Source organism: Manacus candei, unplaced genomic scaffold, assembly GCF_025592945.1.
Source record: "Manacus candei isolate 608988 ecotype Guabito, Panama unplaced genomic scaffold, ASM2559294v1 h1tg000017l, whole genome shotgun sequence".
In the NCBI taxonomy this organism is placed as follows: Eukaryota; Metazoa; Chordata; class Aves; order Passeriformes; family Pipridae; genus Manacus; species Manacus candei.
The window spans coordinates 19,237,270-19,252,231 of NW_026138065.1; the positions used below are offsets into that span (position 1 = coordinate 19,237,270).

The 14,962-nt window shown below is 40.9% G+C and overlaps 1 protein-coding gene across 2 annotated transcripts in view; it reads right to left on the reverse strand.

The window, feature by feature from the left end:
• Window positions 1–12,785, reverse strand: part of UBR2 (ubiquitin protein ligase E3 component n-recognin 2) — a 57,661-nt gene extending 44,876 nt beyond the window's left edge. For both annotated transcript variants that reach the window (XM_051783100.1, XM_051783101.1), the window contains exons 1-4: window positions 12,605–12,785; window positions 6,427–6,686; window positions 3,443–3,521; window positions 1,681–1,794 (exon numbers count right to left, since the gene is read on the reverse strand). In XM_051783100.1, the coding sequence (XP_051639060.1) occupies window positions 1,681–1,794; window positions 3,443–3,521; window positions 6,427–6,686; window positions 12,605–12,682 (531 nt within the window). In that variant the 5' untranslated portion in view covers window positions 12,683–12,785. The remainder of the gene's footprint in view (window positions 1–1,680; window positions 1,795–3,442; window positions 3,522–6,426; window positions 6,687–12,604) is intronic.
• Between the last annotated feature and the right edge of the window lie 2,177 nt (window positions 12,786–14,962).

The window sequence follows — 14,962 nt, forward strand, 5'->3', positions numbered from 1 at the left end:
TTGAAGTATATGTAACTGTTAGCCAACTAAAATATTTAACAGTGGCCCAATTTCTGTTTTAAGATTACCTAATACCAAATTCTCTGTTTCACTACAGCTTATGTTTATAAAAATGGCCACAATAATCTTTTCAGAACTTATATCTGCATTATCTACAGGAGGCTCTTAACAGTCAGCAATTCACCTGTACTAGTAAAGGTTATCCCCCATCTCCCAAGACTCTTTGGGAATATCTGGAAGCTTTACAGGACAGCTAATAATTACCATTCCTCTTTTTTTTCTTTCCTTCATTTAAAATTTTATATAGAGTATGGAGAACTACCAGCCACCAAAAGCAAAAGCAAACCATAATCAGCAGTACTCCCTCCATTCCCAGCACTTTCAACAAAGACATGTATCTGGGCAAGGCAGAAAATAGGCTCCAATAAAGCTCAACAAATGATCCTTAATTTACCTCAAGCACAACTGCATAACATAAGAGATCTCAATCCCTGTTGCTCGTGGGGAAGAAATACAAAGGCTGAGCGGTACCTTAATTTTTCTGTCACACTCACTGTGTGAGTCTCTTTGGACGCAGAAGTTGCAGTGCACCCAAGATTTCAGAACAAGAGTTTCCTAAGGATGCCAGCTAATGTAAGCTGGCATGTAGACCAAGCGGTGAGTCCAGCAGCAGTGCTGGAGTCTTAGGCTTGAGATAGTGAAAACAGACTTTAGAAGGACCACTATCACTGAAAATACATTACAGTTGCTTCATTTAAACCGTCAGATAAGCAAAATTACTGAAAACTTTGCCTTATATTTTCCCTATAGAAAAATCTCACAGCAATTATACTATGTAAGAACACATGTGAGTGGCTAGACCAGAAGCCCAATTAGCCACACTCGCTCCTCAGATGTAATAAGTTACAAAGAGTATAAGCAGAAGACAGAATGCTTCCTGGTCTCCAGTAACTTAAGACACTAATACTTCATACACCAAAGATGGTATCTGAGATTTTAAATGGCCATTGATAATTTTTCCCGCCATAACCATGACAAATTTCCTTTTTAACATATATAAACTTTTAACAACAATGGTTTTTTGCAACAGTTAGTCCAACAGCTTGAATTCATACTGTAAGAAGTGGCATGTCTTTTTGCATTTAATATGTCCAAGTTGTTATTCTATGATTCTGTGGTGAAGATACATTCTCTATTTACCTTCTCCATACCAAAAAATCTTTTAGAGGCCTCTGTCTTACATCTCCATTATGACTTTCCTGTAACAGCAAGTTACTTTGATTTTAAAAATCTGTGTACTTTAGTAAGAATCAGAACATATGTTGCACAGATAGCTTAATTTGGCTTCTTGGTGCACATGATTACACATAGATATTTTCTGCATGTGGTAGAATCCCTTCGTCTGTCAGAGTATAGAGAAAAACAAAGCAGCAGAACTAAAGCTGCACAGATGACCAAGAACATACAAAATAAAGCCTTTAAGTAGAAAACATAATTCTAATCAACTTCTTAAGTTAGACATTAATTTTTGTCTAACAGTGTGGCTCAAAGAGTAGAGTTCCTACCATCTCTTATGCATAGTAAACAAGACTAAAAATAACCTCATAGGAAGGATTTATATATATACACATACATATACACAGTTCATGTTTTGAAACATGATGCCTCTCTTGTAATTACCTCTTCTTCTGCAGTCTCTGAAGTGTTAAGTTCATGCTTTTGACAGTAAGGACCTTCCTTCCAAGCTTCTGTATCACCACAGTCACAGAAACCTCCTCCACCTGATGTTGTCATCTAAAATTATTTAAAAACAAAGCAGTTCATGTGAATGTGTATATACATATATGCACATTAAGAAAGGACTAGTCACAGCTAAACTACAAAAGCATGATCACAACACCTGATAGCTTTAGACAGTACCCTGTTAAAATAGCAGTGAAACCACATCTACTTCTATGACAGCTGAAAGCTTGCCTACTTCATCAGTGTGCCTATGTCAAAAGAAAAAAACCTAAACAACAAAACACCTTCAAGCACCTCCATTCTGCCCTGCCTGAAGGCTACGGATTTTTCTTGGTTTTCAGATTTTCTGAATCTATTACTTGCAATGGCATCTGTACTATTCCCAATTCTCACATTTTTAATTTGAACAAAGCTAAATCATTTCACACAGTGCTATTACACAGTAAGTAAAAGATGGGCTTTATGTTAAAGGAATTGAGAGACAAAAATTGTTCATATAATTTTTAGTAAGCAGGGAAAAAAGTATTTGAAAATTGTAATGATATATTTACACTGTTTTATAATAAATAATAAAACAATCATTATCATTATAATATATAAAATATACATGTTTATATATTATGTATATGTCAATATACATAAATATAAATATATAAAATAGGGTATATTTATTATTGTAAATAAATAAATTTTATTTTAAAGCTAAGACCACCTCAAGTTAATAAGTGTAATAACACTCTTTTTGCATCACAACTATTAACTGATTTACAGAAGAATTCTTCTTCCATCTATTTTTTACATACTGGTATATTCTATACATACAGGTACCTTCTACAGTATCAACAATATTAAATCAATATTTAAAAGAACATTTGCTTGCACTTTTTGATGTTACCTAGACTTGTTAATTCACTAGGCTTATACACTAAAAACCTACATACAAGTGATGTGATATCAGCAAATCTAGCTAGGTTTCTTGAGACAAGCTGTTGTACTTGGTTTTTTTTCTGAATCCTAGTGCTCAGTGTAAGCAGGCAGTGATCAAATTCACATTAACAGCAGTGCAGTATTGTCAAAAACAGATTTACAGAAAAGCTGCACTGGTAAGTTTCACTTAACTTCTCAGTTTAAAAACACATCAAGGACTTCTTGACTTTGTATGGGGTTTTTTAACTAATCTGTGCTACTAATAGTAGTATATCACTAAAATAAACAGCACCTGCAGCTTTAGTTTTCCATTTTAACTTTACGTTTAAAAACAAATAGAGGTCCTGGTATTGTATATAATTCGATAACAAATCAGATGTTTAAAGAAAAAGTGTTAAACAGAAGTGGCTTCTTAATAAAGGTTTTTCAATAGCTTTAAAAAATAGAGAAACATAAAAGCCAAAGCAAGTTGAAAACTAACTCTAACGCTGTAAAATTCACTAAAAGGCATGCGTTAAAAAACCATAAATTTGTAAACTTAACGGTCGTGCATAAATTTTAATTGCTCTGTATTTTAAAATGTTAACTTCCAGAACCTACACTCAGATCAAAACACTACAATTCTTGTAAGATTATTGCAGACATAATTTCAAACCTCGTATTCATGCAACATTTTGAAATTAAGTATACATTCTTAAACTTGAAACAAGGAGTTTCATACATATACAAAATTACTAATGGCTATGTCATATATTCCAGCAGTATTACTAACCCTGTATCTGTGCTCCCTATGAATACTTCCAAGAAAGCACTCCATGCATAACACACAAGTTGGGTCAACTGCGCAGTCTCTGAAAACAGCAACAACAGAAAGAACAAAAAAAGCATTAAACATTTGGGTTTGCCTTCAATTATACATTTTACAACAGGTAATTTTCAAATATCACCAGTATGAACCTTCTGACTAACGTATATATTATTCTGAAAGAATGAAGTGATGGCTTTCCAAAGAGAGGGAAACAAATAAACTAGAAAAAAAAAAATCTGTTCTTACAACAGAAGTGGCTTTAAAATATCGTGTGGGTATCATGTCTAGTTGGGTAATATAGACATTGCCTTCAAGAGGTGAGATAAGTATATAAGTAAACAGATGAATTACATAACACAGGACAGGCAAACAGGATAAACCCAAGCATGTTCTCTCAAGTACACAGTACAAGCATTAATGATCTGCAGCAATCAGAGAAGACATTTTTTCACTGAACACTGGAAAGAAAAACAGCACACAACAGATTAGATCAAACCTCTGCTTCCAAGTTTAGCCTTACAAGCTCACTGAAGAGGTGTGAGAATGCAATTTCCTCAACCAGGAGATCAGAGACCAAAATAAGGTCCTGTCTACAAGCATTAGACAGAAGTAATATTTCTAGCAAAAGTGGGCAAACAAATGAAAGAGACAATTATGCATTACATTTAACTGTACTCCTGAAAAAAACACTGAAAATACATGAACTTATGTAGTGCAACTGACTTCAAGGCACCTCAAGATAAAGGGAGTCAGGTCTTGCAATGTAAAAATAACTACCAAGAGAACATCTGTCTTATGATGATTATTATCAAAACAAGAATTCAGAGAAACAACTTATTTTGTTTAAAAGAAAACACCAGAGATCACATGAAATGTTATCAAAAATTCTTTTCATTCCATTTAATCAAATAAATGATGGAAAGATAATCAGGCAACCATGACTTATTATGCAAAAAGCACCATTTTCGCATTTGTTTTTATCCAGAGGAGCTACTGAAGGTGAAAATGTCAAAGCAAAATTATACAAAGGTCTTTCAGCTTTAGTATAGTTTACGTTTATGGCATTATTTTTTATTTCAAAAACTTTTATATATATACATATATATAAAATTTTAAAAATTAAAAAAAATATTAGAAACCCACTTGATGCAACAATGTGCCTACAGGATTTGGGAGATCAGTTCTGCAATATGGGGTGTTGATTCTTCAGAACGGTAAATTTGTGGCAGTGTACTTACCAACTCAGTGCTATTTGCCAAGTAATTTCTCAAAGAAGTAAGTGTGCTTACACCTAAAGCAGAGGCAGACCTGTAAGCTGCACAACTGGATAGAAAATCCACTGCTTCTAATGTATTTTGTGGACTCGAAAAACAATTCTTTGCTATATTCCACAAAAGCTTAAATTAAACTCTCATTACTCTTCATTACCAGTTATAAGTTAAAGAAAATTAACACACAATAGGAAACAAATGTTTCCTGATTGAAAGAAGATGACAGAGATTCCATCCTGATAGCCACAACAGCAAAAAATAAGTCTGTACTCACTGCTTACTGTGACTTGAGCAGAAGACTGGACAAGCTGGCCTATCCAGACACCCTTTTTAAACTGAATGACATTATGATCTGCTGTATTTATATAACTTCTCTCCTTAAACAGAGACACTGGGTACGAACAGCACATTCACTCATTCTCTGAATTCTACCAATGGATTGAATTATTTTATGTTTTCATCATATCTGACAGCATTATCAAGGAAATACTTTACATATTGAGTTGCTGGCCCTGAAAAAGCAAGTGTTTAGAAGAAAATTACAGAATTCCCAAAGTTTTCATTAGTCCATACGAACAGTATTTGATCATTAACATGCTACTTCTAGGTTGTAATGCAATTTGACTTGTATTAAAATACTAGCTCTGAAGTTTGGATTTTTAGTTCTTTGGGACTAGATTTCATGAAAAGGTACTGAAGTAACTGTGGAAACTCTATTTATAGCCTCTCATAGTCTTCCCCCTCTCTACCCAGATTTCTCTATTTTTTCACAGGGTGAAGGAAGAACTTAAGCACAGTTGAGAGGAGATGGAGTTTTCTTAGTGGTCAAAAGTATCTAAAGTACCCATCAGTTTAATCTCATCCAGGATAAAGAGGTCTCAAAACATTTTCAAACCCAAAAGGCCAATTACATATTATGTTTCTAGAAGATGAGAGCACTAGAAGATAGAATTCTTCCACCATCATTCTGCCCTTGTAAACAAAGGGGATGGAAACACAGACAAATAAATTGGTGAAATAAAAAAGACATTCCCCCCCACATCACCCCATCAAGTGTTCAAGCATCCCAGTGAATGGTAGAAACCATAGAAAATGGGAGAAATCTATGACAAAGAGGATACAAACTAAACTTAACCTACAAACAGTTCAGAAAAGAGAAGATGAAAACAAACCTACAGCTAGTAATACAATGGCAACAAATGTAGTTGGTTAGTAACTTCCTGTTCTCTTTCAATAAAAGTATTTTTAGAGAGATCTAGAGCTAGAGGTAGGAACTAGAAGCTGGTATGCCTGTTTTAGCATCCAATGGATTGGTTTAACAGGTCATGGAAAGAGTCTAAAATACATCATTGACATTAACAGCTGATATTAAACACCCAAAATACATGCACATACACCTGCCCATTTACTTGTGATTAATGCCCTTAAATCATGCTGACAGGTCACCCCAACTACTTTCTTAACCTTCCATTTGTTTTGTACAGAAAACACTCTACATGACACTAATTAATATTTTTCCATTTACAAATCTGTAGTGTGTTAATTTTCCCCTGATCCCACTTGAATGAAACACTGCAAGGTTACTTTAAAAATACATTTGGGGTATTAACTTTTCATTAAGACAGTATATTCTTACTGAAAAACATTCCATGACTTCACAATGTTAAGTTGAGCTACCTGCAAGAGTATGTAGGCTCTCCCACTTTAAAAACGCGACCACAGAGATGGGAAGGTTTGTTTGCTTGCTCCAGCTTCGGAAAACCAAACGCAGGATCTTCTCCACAAAGATACCATTCCATTGGTCCCAGCAAAACGTGTTGTGCCAGCATGTCTTCTCTCTGAGGGGCAGGGTTAGGACCCCTGCAGTAAATTTTTGGTACATAATAGGCCAGATGCTGGTATACTTCTTTCTGAAGGTCGTTTGCTTGCAGCCATTTCTTTTAAATTAAAAGGAATGAGAACACAAATTCTTCATTAATAAAAATACCGAACACAGTTATATCCATCTTGATTATTTTATTTCTAAATCAAAAATCCAAAACGGCATTGCAAAACTAGAAAGCCATGTGTCCTAGTTAGGACAGCTGAGATCAGTTCATCATGGTGGGTGTAACCCAAAACTGTATTCTATAGCCTTCCATGTCATTTCCCAGAAACTAGACTATTGTTGTCAATAGACTATTCGCACCCTCTGCCCATAGAGCATGGTGGGTGTAACCCAAAACTGTATTCTATAGCATTCCATGTCATTTCCCAGAAACTAGACTATTGTTGTCAATAGACTATTCGCACCCTCTACCCATAGAGCCTGACTCCTCAGGCTATAAACTAGGTGTTAAGAGGCCTGTGAGATAGAAGGATGTTTCTGTCCTCACACCCTTTGTGAACTCCCCGCCCTGAGGGGAGTACCAAGCATTCCTGCCTGAACTGGAGGATATATAATCTTGGAGTTTTGGAACATTTTTTCAACCCACTCGTGGGATCCAGAGGACGGCTGCATCTCATCGCTCTCAACCAGACTTAGACCACCACTGGATTGCGATCACCAGTTCTGACCAGACTGCAGCAGCTCTCCCACCAGCAGGTTCTTCCCCTCTCCCTTTACTTTGGACTCAAACAGGGCCCAAGGAACACCACTTTGTTCAGGCCCCAGGGTACTGGGTTATACATTTGGGTTTTTGTGGGTTGAGACCAATTGTTTGTTTGTATTATTGTACTTACTGTATTATTTTAATAAATTGTTATTCTGACTTATAATCTCTCCTTTGAGTTGGGTTCATTCCCCCTGCTGGTTAACTTTTAAACCAGCACACCATGCTTCCTTCAAAATGTTAAATCTAGATGATCACAAAAGGTAGGCATTAGGAAAGGAATAATTTGTTTCCCTGCTTGCACGTTTTATCCTTATCACATACAAAATTCTTTTCAAAAATACAGAATTTAACAGAAAGAAAATCATAAAAATTTTCTTCCAGGATGCACAACCAGTAAAATGTCCCAACATTAGCAGTGACTTTTGGGATATGGCCTAGACTATGTTGGTTGCATTTCTCTGGAGTGCAGACAGATGCTGCCATTTGGGGATACAGAGGATCAGCAGAAGCCTCAGTTGGCAAGGAACAGACAGAGACAAAAAGTACATGAAGAATAACAAACACAGCATCAGGTAAGAGTCCATTTCTCACTTAATTTCAACAAATTACCTGTGAAAATGAGAGAGTTTTGGTTTCTCCTAGTTCCAAAATAACTTATCGGAATTCCTAGTTCAACTGTGATGCTAGATCCATGAATTCTTGCACTGAGTTTGTGTGGCAAGGTTTTGTTAGCAAGGGAGCTACAGAGGTGGATTCCCTCATGTCCAACAGAGCCAACACCAGACAGTTCCAAGATGGACCCACTGCTGGCCAAGGCTGAGCCCATCCGAGATGGTGGCAGTACTTCTGCGATGACATATTTAAGGCAGGGGAGGTGGGAAAGAGCAATAGCAGCTAGGAGATGTGAGCAGGAATATGGGAAAGCAACAGCTCTGCAGACCCCAAGGTCAGTATGGAAGGAGGCAGAGGAGGTGCTCCAGGCACCAGAGATTGCCCTGCAGCCCGTGGGGAAGGCCATGGTGAGGCAGCTGTGCCCCTCCAGAGCATGGAGGTCTGTGGTGGAGCTGATATCCACCTGCAGCCCCTGAGGGACCACACATCAAAGCAGCTGATGCCCAAAGGAGGCTGTGACCCCATGGGAAGCCAACATTGGAGCAGGCTCCTGGCAGGACCTCTGAACCCATGGGAGTGGAGCCCATGCTGGAGCAGGTTTGCTGGCAGGACTTGTGACCCCACAGGGTACTGGAAATGAAGGACTGCCCCCCATGGAAAAGGACTCATGCTGGAAAAGTTTGTGGAGGACTGTCTCCCGTGGGAGGGACCCCACACTGGAGCAGGGAAAGAGTGTGAGTAGTCTTCCCCCTGAGGAGGAAGGAGTGACAGAAACAACTTGTGAACTGACCACAACCCTCATTCCCAGTCCCCCTGCACTGCTGGGTGGGAGAAGGTAGGGAAAAAGTGGCTGAAGCTGAGCCTGGGAAGGAGGAAGGAATGGGGCAAAGGCGTTATTAAGATTTGGTTTTATCTCTTATAATCTTACTCTGACTTAACTGGTGATGAGTCTGTTTTGCCCATGACAGTAACTGGTGAGTGATCTCTGCTGTCCTTATCTTGACCCATAAGTCCAGCTGAGGAGGGGAGTGAGAGTGGCTTTGGTTGGCACCCAGGGTCCAGCCAGGGTCAATCCACCACAAGTCTCTTAGTCAATCAATTGTACAAAACCAATGTTGACAGTTTTTAAAAGGCATCAAACTACTGAACTGCCCTAAGCCACTGAAAAACTCACAGCTCCTCCTAGTTTCTTTTTCCCTTGTATACACACACAGAGTAAAAAAAAATCCTCTAGGACAACATTTGTTTTATTTCTGCCTTGTGGATTACAAATTTAGAAAGGTTTAAAATGTAAATTAAGACAGCAAGGTTTTTATAATAAACAAATGGGAGTAAGCACATACTGCAAGTGTCCACTGATTAAATCCTGTGTTACATAAACAGCCTTAGTGTGCCATTTCTCATTTTAAATATGACAAGCAGATGCCCCCTAGCAACTTTAGGAAAAGAATTCAGAATCAACCTAAAACCGTACATGAAAACCAAGAATTAATTATACCAAAATAAATGGGTTTAGTGATCCAGTGTTACAGCTTGATTTACTCTGAATTATTTATAACTTACTCTAAAGAACTTATGTTTGAGACAACACAGTGGTAGTAAGTTCTTCAGGATACAGGCACACAGAGTCAGCAGAGCATCTGTGCCATTGCAGAGTGGCTGAATTTTTGCCTTTGTTTTAATATACTATTTTCAATTACTAGGTACATTTTCTAAAGTAGAACTCCATAGTTAAAAAAACCCTAATTTGTCAGGGTGCTTTCCTCACTTCTCTTTTCCTAAGTTTGACTTCCTAAAATCATAATTGATCTGCTAAATCTTTCTATATTCATCCAGCTTGAAGGTCAAAGCCCAGATTTTTTCCAAGGAAATACATGGGAAAAGGTTGCCAAAAAGCCACAGGCAACAATCTAGAAGTTTACTGATAATCTCACCATTTCCACCAGGATTCCAAGAACTCCACACAGAAAAAAAAGAGGAAAAAAAAAAGTAAAGTTTTCATTACTAAGAATTTGACTTTTTTCCCCCAGTTCATTAATCTTTTCCTCAACTTTCATCAGTTGTGCCAAATATCTACTACCACCAGGAACTGACCCAATCACACTAGCACTGACTTAGTTTTTTCTATGATTTCCATTTACTAAGTTCATTTTTAGATTAGTTTTTTTGGCATATACTAGTTATTATATCTGCATTTTTTTCAGCAAAATATCTTTAACTTCAGCCTTTTAATTCAGCAGTACATTACTAATTTCCATCTAGAAAATAACACAGTGCATATTAGCTGCACTACAAGCTCAGACACATACCTAGCCAGAGAAAATTCTTGTTCCTCGAGTAAATGGCTTTCCCATCCCAAAAATTCTGGGAGTAGTGTCTGAAAGTTAGGTGTGGCAACACCGAACGTCATCACACTCAAATCTCTTTGTGGACCAGTTCCATACGCATTACTAAGCATACAGTTTTGAAAATCAGAACTTGGCTGAAATAATATTAGAAGGAAATCCAGGCTACTAGGACAAGGAAACAGATGGCACTCCAAGAGCTACCAGGAAAGCAACTCACAGTGCTGTTGTGCATATAAAACCATTAAGAGAAATAAATACATACGCCCACCTATGTTGCACTGCCTTTCTAAATCGTTACCTGAGAAACACTGAACTCCAGAAAAACTACTCAAAACTTTGGAATTTGTTCTTTAACAAAAGCATTTTGCAGTTAGGCAAGTTTTCAATTATTATTTATTTGTCTGTCTTCTAGCCTGAAGTCACATGTAAGAAAAGGTAATGTTCTACTCGAGAGAAGAGAGGGTTTTATTAAAAAGGGAAGTGTATTCCTCCTCACTTCCTCCCTCCTCAGACTTACTGTCCTGCAGCAATTTTTAACTGCCCCAGAAAAAAAAAACCAAACAAAACAAACCAAAAAGCACTAATCAAACAACATTTTACGTAAGTAAATATCTAATGGTCCATCAGCTTTTCTATTAAATCCACGAGTATCACAGTATTTCTACGTAAGAGATACTAGCAGAACAAAACATATAATACAAATAAGCCACAAAAAACTCAGGTCGCTGATTCAAAAGCTAAAAGGAACAATTTATGTTTTTCTTAGCTACACAAATAAATCCTTGCAATGTAGCGTCATGTTCTGTTACAAATAATGCATTTTTTGATCGCTGTTCTTTGGAAGTTTATCTTTAAGTTGTTACAAGGAGAAACTAAAGCCTTAAGTGCTGCAACTACTGCTTGGGGCTGGTATTGTTTTGTTAACAGTGGGCTATCAGGTAAGTAATGCAATCAGCAAAGGAGGCAGAAAAACCATGTTAAAACCACATCATAGATTTGAGTGATAGATCTCAGAATTGGAGCTTGTGCTGGTGACGACAGAATAAAAATGAGAAAGAACTGACTATCTTTGAGCTGGCACTTGAAACTAGAGTGAATTCCTAAATGTATTCCACTTGGTGCACATTTGGCTTTGGTTTAACTACAGTGTGACCCAAAAAAACATCTGCTATTCACACAGGCAAGGTAGTTTGGGCTTAATTTGGACTACTTTATAAATGCTTGATGGAATTATTTGGTTTGGGAAGGAAGACTAATCCTGGAGCTAAACTAGCTAGGATATAGCTAACTGTGCACATTTGCTCATCTAATCATACCTTTGTCTGCGCTGTAGATATACCAGCATAATCTGAGGATAATCTGAATTATAACAGTCTTTTATTTTCATTTGGAAAGCAGCCAATGTAATTCCCATTGAAATACACACAGACAGCTCTTCAGGGTTTTAGCCTACAGATATGCACATGAGCAGTCTCTGTATTTTAATATCTATGTCCAGTTCCTCAAATGCACAAGCGTCTATATGAACAGACATTTATGCCAGAAACAAAAGTTTCTCTGAAAACTTTACCCTTGAGACTGCGCTTCTCTTCCCTTTCAACTACTCCTCGTAAAAGCAGGAAAAGTATATCAACAGAAGTAGATTGCTTCCAACTCAGCATATTCTATGATCCCATGAAATGCTACACTGATTTTACTAACATTTTCTCTACAGACATCTCATTCTAATGGTCCTAAGATTAACTACTTCAAGATTTTGCCAGAACTGTGTCTTAAATAGCGGGGGAGGGGGAGGAAGGAAGAATCCTGTAATGACTTTTCAACGCTGTAAAGCCTATTTGGGGTCAGACGTGCATCTGAATTAACAGCAAGGCAGGAGAATCTCCGGCCGAGAGAGGAGAAAGGGCAGCAAAGGAGGCAGAGGAAAGGAACTTGAGGAAGAGGTGAAGGAAGGGGGCGAGATGCCCGGCTGCCCTGGCAGGGGATGGCCACGGCCAGGCAGCTTCCAGGGAGCCACCTGCGCCAGCCGGCACAACAGGAAAAGCTGGCTGCTCGCTGCCATGGATTTCGGCTGCTGCAATAGCGACGCTGGCGACAACAGCGGGCTAAGGGCACAGCGGGACGCCGCTGCCAGCCGAGGGTGCCCGCACAGCCAGCCCGGGCAGGGACACCCCCCCTCGGAGAGCCTGCTCGCCCCCGGGAGCGGCCTCGCCCCGGCCCTGGGAACGGCCCCCCCAAGGCCGGTGCTTCCCGCGGCCTCCGAGCCCCCGCTCCCTCCCCGCGCCGGGCCCGCCGCCTCACCACGGCGATCTCCTCGGCGGAGCACTCCAGCAGGCTCTTGTCAATGGCCTGCACCTCCGCCTCCAGCTCCGCCGCCATCTTCTCCTCGCTGCTGCCCCTGCCCCGCTCCGCCGAGGCCGAGGCCGGGACAGCCGGAACGGGGCCCGGGCGGCCGCCCAGCCCGGGGAACACACACTTCCGCCCCGCCCCCCGCGTCACCGCCCGCCGCGCCGCGTTCCGGGGGCCGCGGTCCTGCCCCGCGTTCCGGGGGCCGCGGTCCTGCCCCGGTGCTGCTCCGCCGGGACGCGGCGCCCAGCCCGAGCGGGACCGCCTGCCCCGCTCGCCTCGCGGAATCACAGGAGTCAGGCTGAAAAGGTCCACTGTGGGTCGTCTGGGCCAACCTCCCTGCTCAAGCAGGGGCATCCTAGAGCACATGGCACAGGATTGCATCCAGGCAGTTACTGAGTATCTCCGGTGAGGGAGACTCCACAACCTCTCTGGGCAATCTGTTCCAGTGCTTGGCCACCCATACAGTAAAGAAGTTCTTCCTCATGTTCAGGTGGAACTTCCTGTGCATCAGTTTCTCCCTGATGCCTCGTCCTATTGCTTAGCACCACTGAGAAGAGCCTGGCACCCTCCCTTCAGATAACGTAGAGACATTGATGAGGTCCCTTCTCAGTCATCTTCTCTTGAGGCTGAACAGGCCCATCTCCTCAGCCCTTCCTCATGATGGATGCTTCAGGCCCTTAATCATCTTCATAGCCCTCTGCTGGACCGGCTCCAGGAGCTCCGTGTCCCTCTTGTACTGAGGAGCCCAGAACTGGACACAGTACTCTAGGTGAGGTGTCCCTCTACTCTAGGACTGAGTAGAGGGACAGATCACCTTCCTCAACTTGCTGGCAACGCTCTTCCTAATGCATCCCAGGATACCACTGGCCTTCCTGGCCACAGGGCCACACTGCTGGCTCGTGGACAGCTTGTTGTACACCAGGACCCCCAGCTTGTTGTCCCCTAGCCTCCCCCACTGCAAAGCAATGCCTGGGACTGGGGGCATCTTTGGTCCAGCTGGCAAAGCTGGGTGCCCCCCACAACTGAAGCGCCTGTGTCAGCACTGCCCATGGGTGAGGGGGTGGCAAGGGCTTCCTAGGAGGCCCCTGTGCCCTGTGCGCAGGTGTAAAGAAAATAAATCAGTAAATGACAAGAATCTGGCAACTACAGCTTTAGGACAAATGTAAATAAATACCAAAAACTATAAATCTTGTTGCTCAGACGAGCCCCTGCCCTGGCTCCCAGAGGGCCACCCAAACTAGCGTCACTTCCTCACCCAAGTAGGAATCCAGGTGACTTAAAACAAGCCACCACCAACAAACCCAGCAGTCATCCTCTCTAACTCCATTTCAGCTCATACAGGCTTGGCATCTTACAAGGCCTTTCCGAAAACCTGTTGTACCACTGCGATACCCACGGGCTTGCCTTGCACCTCTGTAATTACAGCTGAGCCCAAACCAAGCAGACGTGTCTGACCATGTGTGCAGCCATGGGGCACCTGAGTGCTGGCTGCTGGAGCCATGCTGAGGTTTAAAAACACACCTTCCTTTGCTTGCTGGCAGCCTCTGTGTGGACCTAAGTGTCATGCACAAACTAAATACCATTTCCACCTTGCATCCCCTGTCAGCCTTCACGGCTGGGATAAAGACCCACCCAGCAGGAGCCTACCCCAACAAATCCTGTTGAGGAAGTCTCTGCTCCAGAGAATTTACACTTCCAAAACTAGACAATGCATGGGAGAGGAATAAAGAGGCAGGAAAGACAAACCAAATTATAACTGCCTGCAGTACTAGCCAAAGGTGGCCATATGTTACCTTTGCCAAATAGTACTAAGTTACAGCAAAACTCTGCATTGAAAGCGAGTTCCACTTCTTGTCTTATATTCCTTAAAAAATTTTTCATTCTCATAGAGAGTTGCATATTTGCTTTTTCCCTTTTTCATCTCCTTTCTTCTTCCTTTTCCTCATTCTCCCCTCAGATAATAATTTACATATTGGGCTTCCCAAGGGAGATACCTTATATCTGTCCAAGTAGTAACAAAACATCTATGGCCATATGTTGATATAAGAAGGGCGATGGGCTGTGTGCCATCTCCTGGCTACTCTCAGGGAGATTGAACGCTCAGTGCATCAGAGGGCAGCACCCTGCACTGCTGTGTTACTCACACCATGTAAGCACTTGTTTATGAAACCTCAAAGGTTTATAAATCATCGCATTGACTTACACACTGGGTTTGGGAGTTTTGGGGAATTCTGAGATGATGGAAACACACATACTTCTGGAAAGACTTATTGCAAGAACTGAAAAAAGGTGGGGTTAGCCTGTGCTGTG